The sequence below is a fragment of the Centroberyx affinis genome, unplaced genomic scaffold, assembly GCF_046629955.1.
Source record: "Centroberyx affinis isolate AG114_WGS23_722 - 3 ecotype Tasmania unplaced genomic scaffold, CSIRO-AGI_Caff_v1 ptg001696l_1, whole genome shotgun sequence".
Lineage (NCBI taxonomy): Eukaryota > Metazoa > Chordata > Actinopteri > Beryciformes > Berycidae > Centroberyx > Centroberyx affinis.
The window spans coordinates 571300-587462 of NW_027280112.1; the positions used below are offsets into that span (position 1 = coordinate 571300).

General features: G+C 41.2%; 1 protein-coding gene across 1 annotated transcript in view; it reads right to left on the reverse strand.

Annotated features, from left to right (window-relative positions):
- LOC139651666 (receptor-type tyrosine-protein phosphatase mu-like) overlaps positions 1-16163 on the reverse strand; it is a gene marked incomplete at its 5' end in the record, with an annotated part of 82183 nt that overhangs the window by 49435 nt on the left and 16585 nt on the right. The window contains 4 exons of the mRNA XM_071528674.1: positions 1253-1526; positions 10387-10489; positions 11486-11687; positions 15594-15703. Coding sequence (XP_071384775.1) covers positions 1253-1526; positions 10387-10489; positions 11486-11687; positions 15594-15703 — 689 coding nt within the window. The remainder of the gene's footprint in view (positions 1-1252; positions 1527-10386; positions 10490-11485; positions 11688-15593; positions 15704-16163) is intronic.

Here is a 16163-nt window from a genome sequence, read left to right on the forward strand (position 1 = left end):
TGCTGAAGGAGCCTGTTTATGGTGATTCTCATTCAGGACCACAATCGGAGGGGCTCTTGAAGTCGCCATTGAACTGTCTGCCGCGGCTCCGTGGAGGGAGGGCCTCGCCAAGTGCCACTTGATGACAGAGGCTGCGACCTGAACGATCGGCAACCCTGTTGTTGTTGCCTGCCTCCCACACTTCCCCGCCGCCGGGACGACCTCCTCTCTTAAATGCAGTTGATCAAAGCGTTGCCTGGCATTTGGCATAAAGCTCCATTGGAAAAGGCAGGCCAACAGGGCCGGGATAATGGAGGGGGAGAACATGTCACGGCACAGGGCTCTGCATCCCAAGCCCGGTGCTGCTGCAGCCTATTAGAGTGCAGACAGTGCCGCTGGTGCACCCCACCAGAGCGCTGCCACATCTATCAGAGGCCACGTGCACGTGCGCGGCGTCGTGCATGTGTGTGTGTGTGTGTGTGCGAGCAGCTAGTGTAGACTCTGGGCTCAGGGAGTTCTGTACTCAGTCACTTCAGTCACTTTAGCCAGGCAGCTAGTCAGTCAATCTGTCAGTCAGTCTTTCATTCTTAAGCCCAACATAATTTTTAGTGTTGTTTGATGTGCACTTTAAAGTGGATGTGCACATGCTTTAAAAGGAGAGACGTACTTTGCCTGTACTGAAAATAAGTCTACTTTCACTATCAACATTCAATTTTAAGTTGAATGTATTTTTCTGATCACTGTGTCTGTAGTTCATTAAATGAAGTAGGCTACACTAATTAGTGCCTGCATAGTCATTTTCCCAACTATGGCAATTAAATTATCTAGTTGCTCAGTTGAGACACTGTATTTGTGTTAACTGTGCTGCATATACTCATTAGTACGGCATTGTAGTGCAAGCCACACAACACACGACATGTCACAGTAAATTGTTAATTTAAATGAAATAATAATCCCCTAATAATACTAATAATAACAATGCCCTACATAACTGGATTAATTATGATTCTAAAGGCTGCACCCCACTAACTTTTTGGGAGACGTTTATTGTAGGGGAACGTTGGCAAAGAAGTTGCCTCAACACATTGAATGCATGATTAGTTCTTGATATTTTGCCTCCCTTTGGTATCCTTTGATATAAAGCGACAACAGACCAGCCACATTTTTCAGTTACCTCTTGCTGCTATTTGGAGCCACCAACGTACAAAGCTGCCTATAGTGCAGCATTAAATAAAATAGCATAAATAAAATGAAAAACCTCAGAGGCACCCACCCCGTTGGCTGTGCTGACAGCCTGGTAATAGATGCTGTAGCTCTTCTGGGGCAGCAGAGGAGCGTTCCAGTAGCCATTGTAGGTCTTGTTGTCCCCCACAGTGAAGGGCTGGGGCGAGTGGATGCCCGCGGCGGGGAACTGAGCAGTGAAGTAGTACTGGGAGTTCAGGAGCGTGGCGTTCTGGAAGTGAATGGGAACCGGGTAGCAGCGCAGGATCTCGGCTGTGCCTCGCGCTCTGCGAGGACGTTCCTCCTCCACCACCACCTGGTACGCACTGCAAACACACAACACAGGGAGACATTTCCTCAAGAGCAGTCATTAGCAGACACACACGGGCCAACCAGGTGCTTGTGGGGCACTGCGAACTTGCGGGCATTGCACCAGTTTATTATTTATGCCTGTTATGATATTAGCAATGTATCCACTGTCAACCGACTGTAGAATGGCATGAGTAAGCAATAATCATGACAAGCAAGCGAGAAAACAAAATTTATGTTCAGATTTGTCTCACCAACAATAAATAAATATGTCCCATGTACAAAACAAAACATACATTTGTATACATTATAACCACATATATGCTAGGTATTGAGATATATAGAATCCACAAACCGTATAACTTTTAACTATGCATGTACGTACAATATCCATAGAGGAAATGTATGCTAATATTTCAAAATGGCCACAAATGCTCTACAAGCATTCACGTGCAATAGGCTACATTTGACATCAAATATATGTATCTTATCCCAGGATAAATTACCCAAGGTTGAGAGATCATCCCAGGATATATTATTAATGAATATATTTCCTGATATTTTACAATATAATGTGCTCATCTCAGGACACATTTTACATAAGCATTGTGTGCGGGATTGTGTGCAAATATGTAGCCACCTAGCATGTTTTTCCCTTTTACTACAACCTCTCTACAGAGTCAGTGATGGGTACTGGTATTACTGTCTAAAAAAATCCTATGTAGCCTAGTTACCATAATACCTGACATGTTGAAACTTGCCTCTGATTTCTCCTGGCCAAACAATTAGCATTGTTAGCCTTCCTAACTGCAAATGGGTTAGCGCTAGCTGCAAGCTTGTTTATTAGCTTGTAGCTAGCAGCACCAATTATCTTGAGGAACACCAAACATGGGGACAAGCACTTTTTATATGAGCAGTACAGTACCCATAATTTCACAAGTGCTTGCTGACAAAAGGAGCTCACTAAAACTGACTAAAACTCAAAATGTTATTATTTAAATAGAAAATAAAGCCTAAAAAGATGTTTTGAAGTGACTTAATTATGCAACATTCCCACATTACACATGTACATGTGAACAGTGGTCAAAAACAACATATTTGTCTAAAATGAACAAATAAGCCCACTATGATTTTTTTTTTAATGCAAGCAGTAAATAGGAAAAAATACAGTGCAAGAGAAATGAGCAGTGACACAGGACAGATCCTGACGTTATTTGCTTTTTCATTATTCAACAACTCAAAAGGTCAACGGTTCTTTCCATTTCCTCTCCATCCGAGCCTAGTGTTTAGCTAGATCAAAACTGCAGCCCTCTGTGCTTCTGACAGAGATGACATTGTCTCTGAGCCGGTCACTTAGCTGGAGGGGGAGACTGGCTGTCTTATAGACCCTCATGTTAGTATGCACCTCGCATCCACCTGTTAAATCTATTGAGTCACTGACTGACAAAGAGGCTGTTTACAGCTGCCATGGAGAATAACCAGCCATGATTGGAGACTAGTGTTCTGTTCGTTTGCAAAAGAGTCATGCAAACAACAAGTAATTATCACAGTGACAGGGTGCAGGAAAGATACAGTACTCAATGAATGAATTAATGAATGCATATTTTTTAAAATATTTATGCCGTGAAACATGTTGGTCCATCCCACATGAGATTAGTTTTACTATATTATTAATATAAAAATGAGCATTGGATAAGGCTTGGCAGGAGGCTGTACTGCCAAGAGATAACAGAGATGGGATGTTAAAAGCACCATCATTACTTATTACTTATTTTACTTACTTGTTACTAATATAAGACAGTGTTGTCTGTTGACATGTCATGCAATCTCATCAGTGAAGCATGGAACGAGCACAGGACTCAAATGTTTGAAAGTAATCTGTTTTTTTTCTGATTTAGGATTTTAGCACTCTTAGCACAATTTTTCCCTCATAATTGATAGATGACTTGTTTACAAATGAATGACTGAGTTAATGACTAAATTTTACATTTGTTTCATTCCACATAATACCACGCATCATATTATATGATATATTGAATTAAAGTGTGAAAAATAAGCATTGGGTAAGGTTTGGCAGGACAGGGAGCTTGGATGACCGAGGCAGGATGGAAAGGCCTTAACTGATGTGTCCGCTCGATGCCAAGTCGCCCCTAACGATCTAAGCAGCTATCCCCCAACTCCCAAGCACAGACCACAACAGCCTCACAGTCCTCATAATGTCACACCACACCTAAGCATGGCCGACCGGCTTTCTTTTGTTATTCTCTTTTCGCACAATGCAGTAAAAGGTAATTCCCTAATACATGGAAGCAGAGTCAAATTATATCTATACTGAATAGAAATATAAATACAACATGTAAAGTTTTAGTCCCATGTTTCAAGACATGTTTAAAATATCCCATAATTTTTCCATGAAATGATTTATTTCTCTCAAATCTTACATGCATAATTTTGTTTACATCGCTGTTGCTAAGCGTTTCTCCTTTGCCCAGAATTTCTTTCAATTGAATGATTTTCTTATATGAAGTGTAACCAGGTCACATCTTTAAAATTGTTGCATTTTGCGTTTATATCTCAGTATATTTTTGTATTCTAGTATTGTATCTGTTCAGTATATTTTGCAAGAATCTGTGTTTAAAAGCATGACTTACACATGATTCAGATCCCATGCCTGACTGTGAGCTGCAGACACGTGCAACAACCCGACCATGGAGATGAATGTTGACTAATGGTAATCTGACCTTTGAATTGGCTAATCTGTAATAAATTCTGGATTTGTCTGGAGCTATATGAAAAGGTTATCTGGGAATAGAATATGCGGTGTATATAAATATAGCTGATTAAATTACAGAAGCCTGCATTAAGAACACGGCCTTCCTTGGCCTTTCTCCCCCAGTCCTCATTATTAAAACAGAAAGTAGAAAAAAATCTTTGCCAAAAAAACCAGCACCATAGTGGCCACAGTCTTTAGCCATCGTCGCGATACAAAACAGCCCTGGAGATGATCAATTGTTACGGGTGGTTGGTGTTGGATGATTAAGTGTCCCCTTGTGTGTACAGCATGTGCTCTTTAACCCTATAGTTTATCATAAGGTGCTCGCTGTGTCATTAGAGAATCCCCCTTTGCTCTTAGTGGGTGTGTCCCAATTCCTCAGAGCTCTCCTATTTAGTGCTGGGATGGGAGGTGATGAAATATTTAATCCTGCTGAGAGTCTGCAGGAGAAATCAGCCCTTAATTACTGTCCCCTATTGAGAAGAGAGGTCAAAGGGCAGGCGGAGTCGGTACACTTAAGTAGCTGCCGAACGGCCGAGAAATGAGCGATGAGGCAGGATGGAAACCGAAGCCAAAATAGATCTCTGATGTGAGTTACATGATGGGACAATTCAGGATTTAAAATTATATCTGCTATCAATCCTACTTACCCATCAGGTTTGAACAATAGTTTATTAAAATATGTAAAAAGTATTTTGAATCATGCAGATATACTAAAATGCATGCTTTGTGGGCATGGCAATAACAATATCATCTTTTAGGATATAACATAAGAAGAAGTGACAATGTCTATATTTATACAGTATGACCAGTATGAGTTATGGACATAATAAACTTGGCCTAACTACCGCTGGGTAACAAAACTTCCAATCAGCTACTTTTTGCTCTGCTGTAGCTGTGTACACTCTTTTATAGTTTGCCCATATTGGTACTTGATATTCCAAATCAATCTGCAGATAGAGAAATAGGAACAAAAGCTGCCTTCCCCTGGGTGGCTCCTTATGATATGATGATGTGGCTGTGCCATGACTTAATGATAGACACAGTATGAATAGGACTGGTTTCCTTTCCTCAGGCAAAATACCAAGTGCCAAAGGCTATGAGGCTCCAAGGCTGAGGCACTCTTGTAATGTGGAAATCTAAAATACTGCTTCTCTTCCACACAGTATTCACTGCAGCAAGTAACAACACCTAGCTCACAATGAATTTGCAATTCAACAAAAATGTTTTGTTCATCTTTGTAAGTGTTAGAGACAATGATATCCACTTTTACCGGTTTCACTTAAAGCATACTTCTGCTGTACAGTAAGTCGATGTATGCCTATGAAATATAGATATGAAAGAGGTATAGTTCCACAATCTTTTGAGAAATATTATGTTTTCACGTCAACTGCTCATACAATGCAAAACTGACTGATGAGTTTAATGTTGGCTATTTGAAATTGCCATGATTATTTTTGCGTAATTACTGCTGTCATGTTAATGTGCCTTTGAGCAGCTGACACCTTGTCACCTCATGCTGAGTTCACAATTTACATTATGAGTCATTTTGACAGACCAGAGTCATTTAGTCACATGCTTGATTTAGCATGACATGAATGAGCAACAAAAAAAACAAACAACAGATGAACAACAATGACATGATCGCAAGAACACACATCCTTCATAAATGAAAAAACAACAACAAAAAATGTTGTTGTTGATGTTTCATTTGATCTAATACCATCGACATCGCAAGTTACGTCCATTTCACTTTAATGATAGTTCATCTGTGTATTGTAATTATACCCAGCACAGAAAAGCTTGTTCCATTAGCAATGTTCTGTAGCCATGTATAGCAATGTTGCTAGGCAGAGTGATGTTGAACTGAGCTCAGTGTTAGTTCCTTGTCCTGGTAACAGCCCACCAACCTTCACAAACACACAGATATCAGATTAAAAGGAGACCTCAGGAGAGGAATCCCACCGCTCACACCATGCGCCTCTATGAAAGATCCGTAATTGCGGTTAATTCCAAAACTGCTGAAATCCTCACCACCTCTCGCTGAGCAGAGGATGGAAAGAGAAGGAGAGAGGAGTAAAGGGAAAAGGTGTATGAGAAGAATGGAATAAGCTGTTAAAAATGGGCTGCCAGAGGGGCCAGCAGGGCAGACCTGTATTCCTGCAGTAGCGCTGCAACCTGAGCTGACACCAATTAGGCCTCCTCCAGCCTTGCTGCCCGATAGATTTCAGCCCTGCCGCCATGTGACGCCAACCAATTATGGCGGATTGACTTGGAATCGACTGGATTGTGACCTGAAACTCAGATTTATTTTTCATGTGGGCTGATAGGGGAAGAACTCCGGGCTGTTTGAGCAGATGAAGGAAGGGGTATGGGGAGCATTTCAATCACTGTGTCCTCTCTCTCTCTCTCTCTCTCTCTCTTTAATGTTAATCGGTTCACCTAGCTGCTCGTTCACGTTATTGAACCGGTGTGCGGTGCTATGGTGGCCCTATATCTGTCTGATTTAAGAGGGGTTGTAAGTAACGCACTTCTCCTGACCCAGCATCCTCCCTCTGTGCTCCTGTCTTCTCACTCTTTATCTTTCCCTGGTGTCCATAAACCATTAAAGCAAACAAATTAGACGGTGCCATAGATTACATTTGCCATTAAATCGTAAAATGCATTGAGATGTGTCACGTTTATGCACAGCTATTAGTGTCTGCTATGCCGTGATCAAAGAAAGTTAGTGCTTATTTTGGGACTGTAGAAAATCACTTAACTGATTTCAGGCCACGGCTGAGTAAAGATAATCTGACGCTACAGGGTAGAAACTACATTGGAACTCACTTTCCTCAATATGCTACCTACATGGCCGGAAACTGGGGTATTTCATAGCGTTTTCTGTTTATGTGCATGTGTGTGAGCTTGCCCAAGGCAAAGGTTATGGCAGAAAAGAGAAAAGGGCTGATTTAGTGGTGTGAATGATAAGGAAAGCATCTCAAATCACTTATTTCCGGAGAGGCATGTAAACATTTATTTTGATGCTACGGAGTGAGGAGGCGTCTCCTGGCCCTGATGAGGGGCCATTGCAAACATTAGTTTAACACGACATGACTGATAGACAGATCACTAATCCTCTTAAAGGAACAGTGTCCCCTCTGGTAAAAATTGTTCCCGGCTACGCGTGTCGTCCCCAGAGATTAGTAGCCAAATCCAAGTTGGAAATGTTATACAGATTAGCAATTACACAAATATGAAAAATTGACTGCCTCCTTCAGCAGTGACAAGGTCTAGCTAGATATATCTAATATATGACTGCCTTGCAGCATGCCGAAGTGAAACTGACATTTGTGGTATCGAGTCTTGCTTTTTTCATGAGCCGATGCTATCGTTTGATGTGTGCTCCCCTTCCTGTATTACAGCAAAACATCTGCTATTTGAAATTCAAACGTCTGGAGCTATATTACCTCCCAAACCCAATCAGTGTGCAAGATTGCGTTATCAAATCAAGCTCCATGCTGCTGTGCTACCCTCCTCTGTAGCACTGTGGATCACTGTTCTCCCTCCCGTCAAATGCCCTATTTCATAGGGATTTTAAAAGAGATTTCATAACAAGTTCCATTCCAAAATGAGATATCCACCACTCTAAAAAGTGACACCTACTGTTGCAAAATGATTGGTAGCACAAAATTAAAACAAATGATGATGGTTTTTACAGGCTAGTATGTAATTTAAGTCTTTTAGTCTTGTCTAAGTGTTGCAATTTATGACTATTACAGACTGCATCAGCTATCTTTCAAAGATGTTGAATGATGAACTTCAGGTACTGTTATTTCCAAAATGGATATATAGCATTTTGGAAAAGAACTCCTCATATGTGCCTAAAGTGAAAATGTCAACTTAGTCATGCATTACAACGCTCCAACCCTAAAGAGATTAGAGACGTTGTTATTTTTTGAGCTTGGGAAATTCAGATACCTAAAATTATCATTATTGGCCAGACAGCAGATCCCAACAGACTGACTCAACTCGTGTGAATAGAAGCTACTTCATAGTCACCTTAAAGTTTCAAAGGCTTCGGGTGTCACTTGAGGTGGAGGTGGAAAACACCTTCAAAAGCCTGCCAGTATCTCGTTTTGGGCCTGCATCATAATCTCTCCTGTTTGCTGCCCTCCACCGCCTCCTTTCTTTTGCAATTCATATTTTGGAGACATCGGGTGCACACATGAAGGCGGAGTACTGGCCTTCATGTCCTGAGAGATTTAAAAGAGGTGAGGAAAGTGGAAAAAGAAATGTGTACCTGAAAACCCCCAAAGTTTTAATGCAGGGAGGCTCTGCTGTGATCAAAGGATGACTCAATTAATTTTGAGGTGTAGTTATGCCATGTGCTAAATTGCACTGATGAATGGTGATAAATTGTTTTAATGGATTACTTTTAAGAGACTCACTATACATACAGTATATGCTCCCCCAAATACTACATTTCCATGTTATTTCTTGATTAACAAGCACCATAAAACTAAGTGTGATATTTTTGTATCCCCGTGTAAAGCTAATTAGATGACAATAGCCATATTTAGGATTATGTTGTAAAGCATTAGCACGCAGTTACATCTCAGTTCAGTCAAATAGAATGAAGTGGGGCTCAAACAGAAGTTTATATCTCCAAAGACAAATCTCAGTCTTTCATCTGGTACAGGGGTGAGCATGCCTTCCAACGGTAAACAAAAGAGGAACCCAGCATGCTAATTAATGGAAGCTCTGATTCACGGCGCTCTGTTAATTATAATTAGTGCTTTGTAATTAGCCCAGTGAAAGAATGGCAGACTCAGTAAGGCCTTCTGAATCGTACCTGCGAGAAGATTAAAAACAGATCAGTCTGTCTTTTTTGCTCAGGCCTCTCCGTTTGGCGCTGGGGCATTAATCTAGGCAGCTCCACATACGGTAAACATGAGCTGACAAGCCTGACTAAAGATCTCCAGGCTGCAATCTTTAAAGGACTCAGATGAGTTGATAGTGTAAAATTGAGTTTTACAGCAAGCTCCACTGTTTATTCCTCCTCAGATGAACAAGTCAACCCACTCTCCCAGGGTTTCTCTGGAGGAAGGTACATGCTGTAATAGGCCAAGGATCGGTATTAATACAACTCATAGGACAGACATTTAACTCAAGTCCTGTTATGCTTCACATGATGGGAAAATATGAAGCTTTGTTCTCCAACACATGATACTGTATACTTATTTTGAAAGAAAACATGACCTGAGGTTTATCATTCAACAGCTCTAAAATTGGACGGAAATTACCTGAATGACTTACCTTATTACTTGCATTGCTGCTAATGTGTTGCTATCAATCATTCAAGCTCGTGTCATATATTTCAAATTGGGAATATCTCATTTTGGAACGAAAATCATACACATCACACAAAAGCCTGAGGGCACAACATACTTTAGGTGCCATAAAACATGGATGAAAAGGAAAGTCTTTGGTGCTAGTGGAAGAAAACTGAAGACGTCAAAAGAATTGTTTTCCTTTAAATCAGGGCTGCTCAGCCAAAAAAAAACTTTACACACATCTAAGGACTGACACAGAAATGATCAAGCAAGCAGAATTCTTATGTTTCCCAGAGGCCCGTGGTGGCTTGGGGTGAACCAAAATGTTGACTTGCATCCAACAATTTGGTGTTTAAACTGAATAGTTGTGCAACTTGCCTAATAATGCCTAATAAATGCACCATCAAGCGGGCAGAATTCCTCCGTTCCCCAGAAGCCCGTGGTGGCTGGGGGTGAGCAGCCTGCTACATAAAAGACATGTAAAGGCAAGAGATCCCGAAGCTAGCCTCGTCTCCACCGCGCTTTGTTCTCGTCTTCAAAGGCTTCATGGGATCAAAATCCACAAACAAATAAAGTTCAGAAAATGAGATATGTACAGAAAGGTACTGAAATCCACGGCAACTTTCCTTAAGGGTGGTGTATTGATAAAAACACGCTCTTTGATAATTGCCTGCTATTGATGGTGGTTCCCAGTGTTTTAATATGCTGTTTTGTTGTTTGTAGTTTGTTTCTGTGCATGTGTGTGTGTGTGTGTGTGTGTGTGTGTGTCTCTTTAATGTTAAAGCCTACCTCACAGGTGCACCCCTGCTCTGGGCAGGCTTCAGCAGGACGGTGACTGTGCTGTCGGTCTGGTTGAGAGAAGTCTCCTGGTCGTATGCCGGCATGGAGGGAGCTAGATGGGGAACCAAGGGGAAAGCTGTTTTACTAATGGAAATAATACTGCAGCGGGGGATACTTTACTGTGAATTATTTACTGTCATCACCAAAGTATCCATAATATCTGGCTGAAAAAGAAAAATCTTCAAAGTAGTGTACATATATCAGATTAAAATGCAGGAGATAGCAAGAAAAAATGCTAACTAGCATCTTGGTTATAATCAATCCCACTTTTCATTAAGCACAGCTAGCTGTGGTTTATGGGAATTACAGGCACAGTTTGAATGTGTCCAATCAGACGACTAAAAGGCTAAAACTGCTATAATACACTGACCGAATAACACTGAATAGAAGATAAGGAAATAGAAGTAAATTCACACCCATCCGGTTTTGGGATGAAGGATATAAGGTATCTAAGCTGATACGGTGTTGGTACAGATCTGGGTCAAACAGTATTTGCACAATTTCTTTATTGATTTGTTTTATCCGTCTTGGATGTCAAATGGATGCCAAAATTTCATGTTGAAACAGGATGTTAGGGCGGGACATAATGCAGTGAGGGATCATTCAAAAGTGGAATATGAGTCAGGGAGAGAAAGGCGATTTTATTTGATGGGAGGGGTGCGGAGGGGCGTGATTGTTCAAAAATTTGATGGTTTTATTGGTTAAAAATGTATATTTATGCCTATTAGTGCAGCATGAGGTCACCATTAAAGATACTCTGTTTTCTAGGAAGTGAAAATAATGGGAGTTCATTTCATGGTGACTTTAAGAATGAGTTTAGACAATTACAAGAACGTATCTGAAAATCAATACGATCCAAATTAACCTGCATAAAATCCCACACATCTAGTACTCCATGCAAAACAAACACTAAGAATTATCTTCCGGTGCTATCTGACCCAGGTCTGAACGATAAGCAATCATATTTCCTGCAGCTGTGTTAAGTGGTACGCTATTAATCAGACATCATCCACACAATCTGACTGGCCGGGCTGTTCACCGCGCTGACCTGAAATCTTGGTGGTGAATTGGGTGATGACAGGGGGGCCATAGCCCTTGGCTGTGCTAGCGCGCAGGGTGAAGGAGTAGGTAGAGCCCGGGTAGAGGCCGGTGAACATGTGGGTGGTCTCGTTGCCCAGCTTCAGCACCTTCCCACTCTGGTTGGAGAGGTCCAGCTCGGGGTCAAAGGAGCTCACCGCCTTGTAGGAGATCTAGGTTGGGAGGAAATCAATATTTTGATTGTAGCCTCTGGTACAGCTGCGTTCAGCTCTCCACTGACATGCATTTGTATTCATACGATAAAAACGTTTATATGTCGGATGCGTCCAAGTGGCTCAGCAAGCTAAAGTGCATAAGGTTTGCTGTACTCGCATGTCACAGTTTTGTATCCCACTCATGAAGCAGGTTATTCCAGCTTTCCTGTCTCTGTCCACTGTGTACTACCCAATAAACCCAAAATGCCCGAAATTATGCAATCTTTAAAAAAAAGTCTTATTTTGTAGAACTTCATGTGTGAGCTCCTGAATATTCCTCATCAAGGTTTTATGTTGGCATCTCCAAAATCAATGAGGTACAATGGGGCTATAGAGAGGGGCCACTGCATAACAAGGACTGGAATCCACTGAATAAACAGAGGTGCTTATTTTTTTTTTTTTTAAAACACAATACAATGCAAGCTTGTGGTTTCATGGAGAGAGCAAAAAAACAGTTAATCTATTCCTTCGCCATTAATAAACACAGGAGCTCTGGAGGGAAGCATTAAGGTGAGTGTTTCTGCTAATATCCATTTTGAATATGTATAAAGTCCCACTTTAAGAAAATGCCTCTGCTCGTAACGGAAAGCCTCCATTATAATTCCAATTAAGGAACACAAAGGGAGTTTGGAGTGCTGCATAATTTGTGTCCATCAAGTTTTGAAATGCTTCGAGGCCTTCTCATTTAGTCTTTGTCTGTGAAATGAGTCTGTGATGCCAAATCCTATATCATAACATTTCAGGGAGAGGAATTTGAAATGACTTGTCAACACTGGGCACATGGACAAGTTTTTACAATTATAATGGAACTGACGGCAAAAATAATAGGAGATTAATTGTGGAAATGAATTTGGGCTCGCTTTGTAACTATAAATCGAGCTGACATATTAAGGATTTTTACTCATTTCAGTTAACATTTTTCTATATGAGAGATATGTACCTTACAGTATGAAGCATCACAAATAAGGACGCGTGCATAAAATACAAATACAAAAAAAAAAAGTACTGATCTCTCCAATACCTTCACTTGTCAAATCAAAATAAATGTTACTGAAAGAACAAGATAGCTTGAGAGCGCCATAAACTCACACTTTCCTGTCATAAAATACAATGGAGAATTACTGTGAATCATATAAACCAGGGATGGAGTGGAGCATAAACCCACCCAAATTCAGATTACCCACCTTTCTATTTGCAGAATACAATTTACACAGCTTTTTACACTGACATAAATCTCCATAATCTAAATTCATAGTACACTTCATACTAAATGGCTTCAAACTCTTGTAGGTTATATAAGGACAGTGTCTTTTGATGGGAAATAAGCATTAATTAATGCTTTTCTGAAAATATAGTTAATTTTTGTTTATAACAGTGGCTGTCTGCCTTATTATGATCACTGACTGGAGGTCATGGTTTACCCACCTTTTGTTTATTTACCACTGCATCACTGATATAAACACAATGCAACTCTACAATAATAGTTTTGATTGGTCATACTTCACAATGCGTTCACATTGCTAGATATGGCTGATGAAAAGGGATTCAATGGAAAAGGTATGTCCTTTAAACAGAAGTTGGCTCAGGAGTTGCCAACGAAATGACACAGTCACAGATCTTGGTCAGAAAGGAATGGAGCTGAAATCTCTTTTGATATCAGGGCTTGTCAGACGTATTTCACTTTGAGCCCTTTGATAGTGTCAAATCAAAGCGAGGTCCTGACTTAAAGGAAGCAACTTCTGGGGAATACCGACAGAATACATGGCGTGTTGCTTTCCTGAACCAGAGAGCCAGACTGTAGAGGTGTGAGAGGAAGACACCCGGAGCTAGCTGCTGGCTTGAAACCTTTTCCTCCTCCATCACCCTGCAGAAGCAGACACACAGCTAGGGTGATCTGAATATTATTATTCTACCTCACTCTTAAATAAGAGTTCTGATTCTAGGTGATGCTGGAAAATCTATAATGATGGTTTGTATTAAAATCAGGGAATACCAGGATCCTTGGAGACTTTCGTCGCTTGCTTTAACAAGACATTACTATACTCTTAACTCTTTTTCCAGAGAGGGAGTGGGAGAAGTAATTGCTACAGCATATGAATATAATTGCCCGGAGTGGGTATGTTATGAAGTGAAACACATTTGGTTCAACATAAATATGAGCGAACCTGACGAAGCAGCAATGTAAAAGACGTCGCTCGCTCCGCATGAGTTTTACTTGTATCATGAAATATTAAAGAGATAAACAGCTGAAACACATCCGCCTAAGAGTGATTAAGTGTGCGGTAAACCTACAGTTTTTATGGACATTGTTTCGCTGCACTTTGCCAGCACCTCTAAGTGCTACAGCTGTGCACAGGACACAACACTACACTCCACACACTTGAATAAATATAGGGTTGTTACGATTCTGACACTGGGCGAAGGAAGGGTCTTTCCTGCTATGATTGAAATGTCTCTGTGCCGCTTCATTCGCCTCACTCACCTGATGGTATGGCAGTGGATGGAGCGACCTATGCGGCCCGCCCTGATTGTATTGCTTTTACTATTCAATCTGCTCTCCTCATATGAGAAACAGCCCTGTCAATGATTGCTAACCTAGTCAAAATACCAAGCATGGGCAAATGGCGACAAGAGAGAGAATCAACAGAGGAGAATCAATCTGGGGGAAAGGTTGGAGGATTACTTCTCCACCTAAAGCTGGTTAAGATGAATGTGTACATATATCGTGAGTGTGGAGACTGTTTCTATTATTCAAGACTCAATACAGCTCACAGACACGGCTGGCGAGGGCTGTGTGTGGATCCGTGTGTCAACATTCGCTCACTGTTGAATCGTGATATGCGTTCTAGGTGTTTCAGAGATAGAATTTTCTTCAGAGGTCGAACATGTGTCGAAGGAGAGAGGATGCCGATAGCTTGCAGTTGAGTGTTTCCCATCCGCGCTCCCTTGTCAATCTGACCCCGTGTTCACACTGGGAGCAACAAGCAGCACGTGTGAACAGTCAACAAGAAAAAGAGAAAAATTGGCCACAGCTGAACAGCCAATCATCCCTGTTTCCCTACCAATGTGATTTTGTTTCATGAACAATAGCTATGCCTGACAAGTGCAAAATGGACAACAAGTTCTATTTGAAACGATGCTTGAAAAATGGTTGCATCCATCATTGGAGTTAATAGTAAGCTCTGAAATATAGTTATTGAGTTATTGAGTTTTTTTCTGTTTATTTTTTTATTAGCATTTGATAGCTACGTTTGATAGCTACCTATGTTAACTCATCAAATCAATGTTATGTTATGAAAGGCAATACCGAAGCAGGGAAAATGCATGATTTGCCTGCTAAAATCTGTGTAGCTGCATAGATGCGTTTCCTCTCACACCGCCCACAGCTGGTCAGGATGGAGCGACCCATCAACCAAGTTGCTTGCAGTGTGAACGCACAGTGATGGTGGTGGTGCGCTAGGCAATTATTTGGGCAACGCAGATGGGCAGCACTCCAGTGATTCACAGGGTCAATAATCTATTGGAAGGGTTTCTGGCGATAAGGTGTACCCATGCAAATAAAGGAATAATACTACTACTGCACACTGTTGCCCATCACAGTTGCGCAAAAAAAAGTTGCCCTATGATCACCACCTTAAGGCTTGCAACTTCTTTCTTTGTGTTAGGCTATAGAATCCTGCTATATTGCCTGTGTCAACAACACAGGCAATATAGCAGGATTCTATAGCCTAAGACAAAGACATGCACACCTCCACAGGGAGCTGGAGGAGGAAAAAATAGCTTAATATTGGAGTGTTTACGACGCTAAAGGGTGATCAATATCTCTAATGTCATGGCCTTTCGCTAACCCTGTCCCTTACATACCTCGTACTGAGTGATGATCCCATAGGTCTGAGCCGGCTCCCTCCACTTCAGGATGATCTTCTCCTCGTAGGCGCTGCCTTGAATAGACTCCAGAGGAACGGCCCCCGGCACTGTGGGAAACGCATCACACACATTTGTTTCTCAACACTGGTGGTGGTACAGCGGTCATGATGGTGGCAGCCAAGTTAGAAAACAGTTAAAAAAAAAAGAAGCCTGCACACCAGGAGTTCCACTGGTGCACCTTTATTGACAATAATTGCCATCTGATGTGGATGTTCGTCAAGTCAATATAAGTTTTATGAATGGAGTTCCTAGTGAGCTGCTTTATTCTTTTCTATTGTGATTCACCACTCCTTGATGCGCATATAACCATCAGACAAACAAGGCTTACCAAGGACCGAAACAAATGGCCTTGAGCCAAAGTAAAAAACACATCTTAATATGAATCTGTGTGATTATTTCAAGCCATTGTCATTCAAAAAAGACGCATGGTGATACACAGGTTTCGGAGCCAAACAGAACACTTTGCACACAGATAAAAATGTATTGCAAACAAAGTGGCTGAGATGA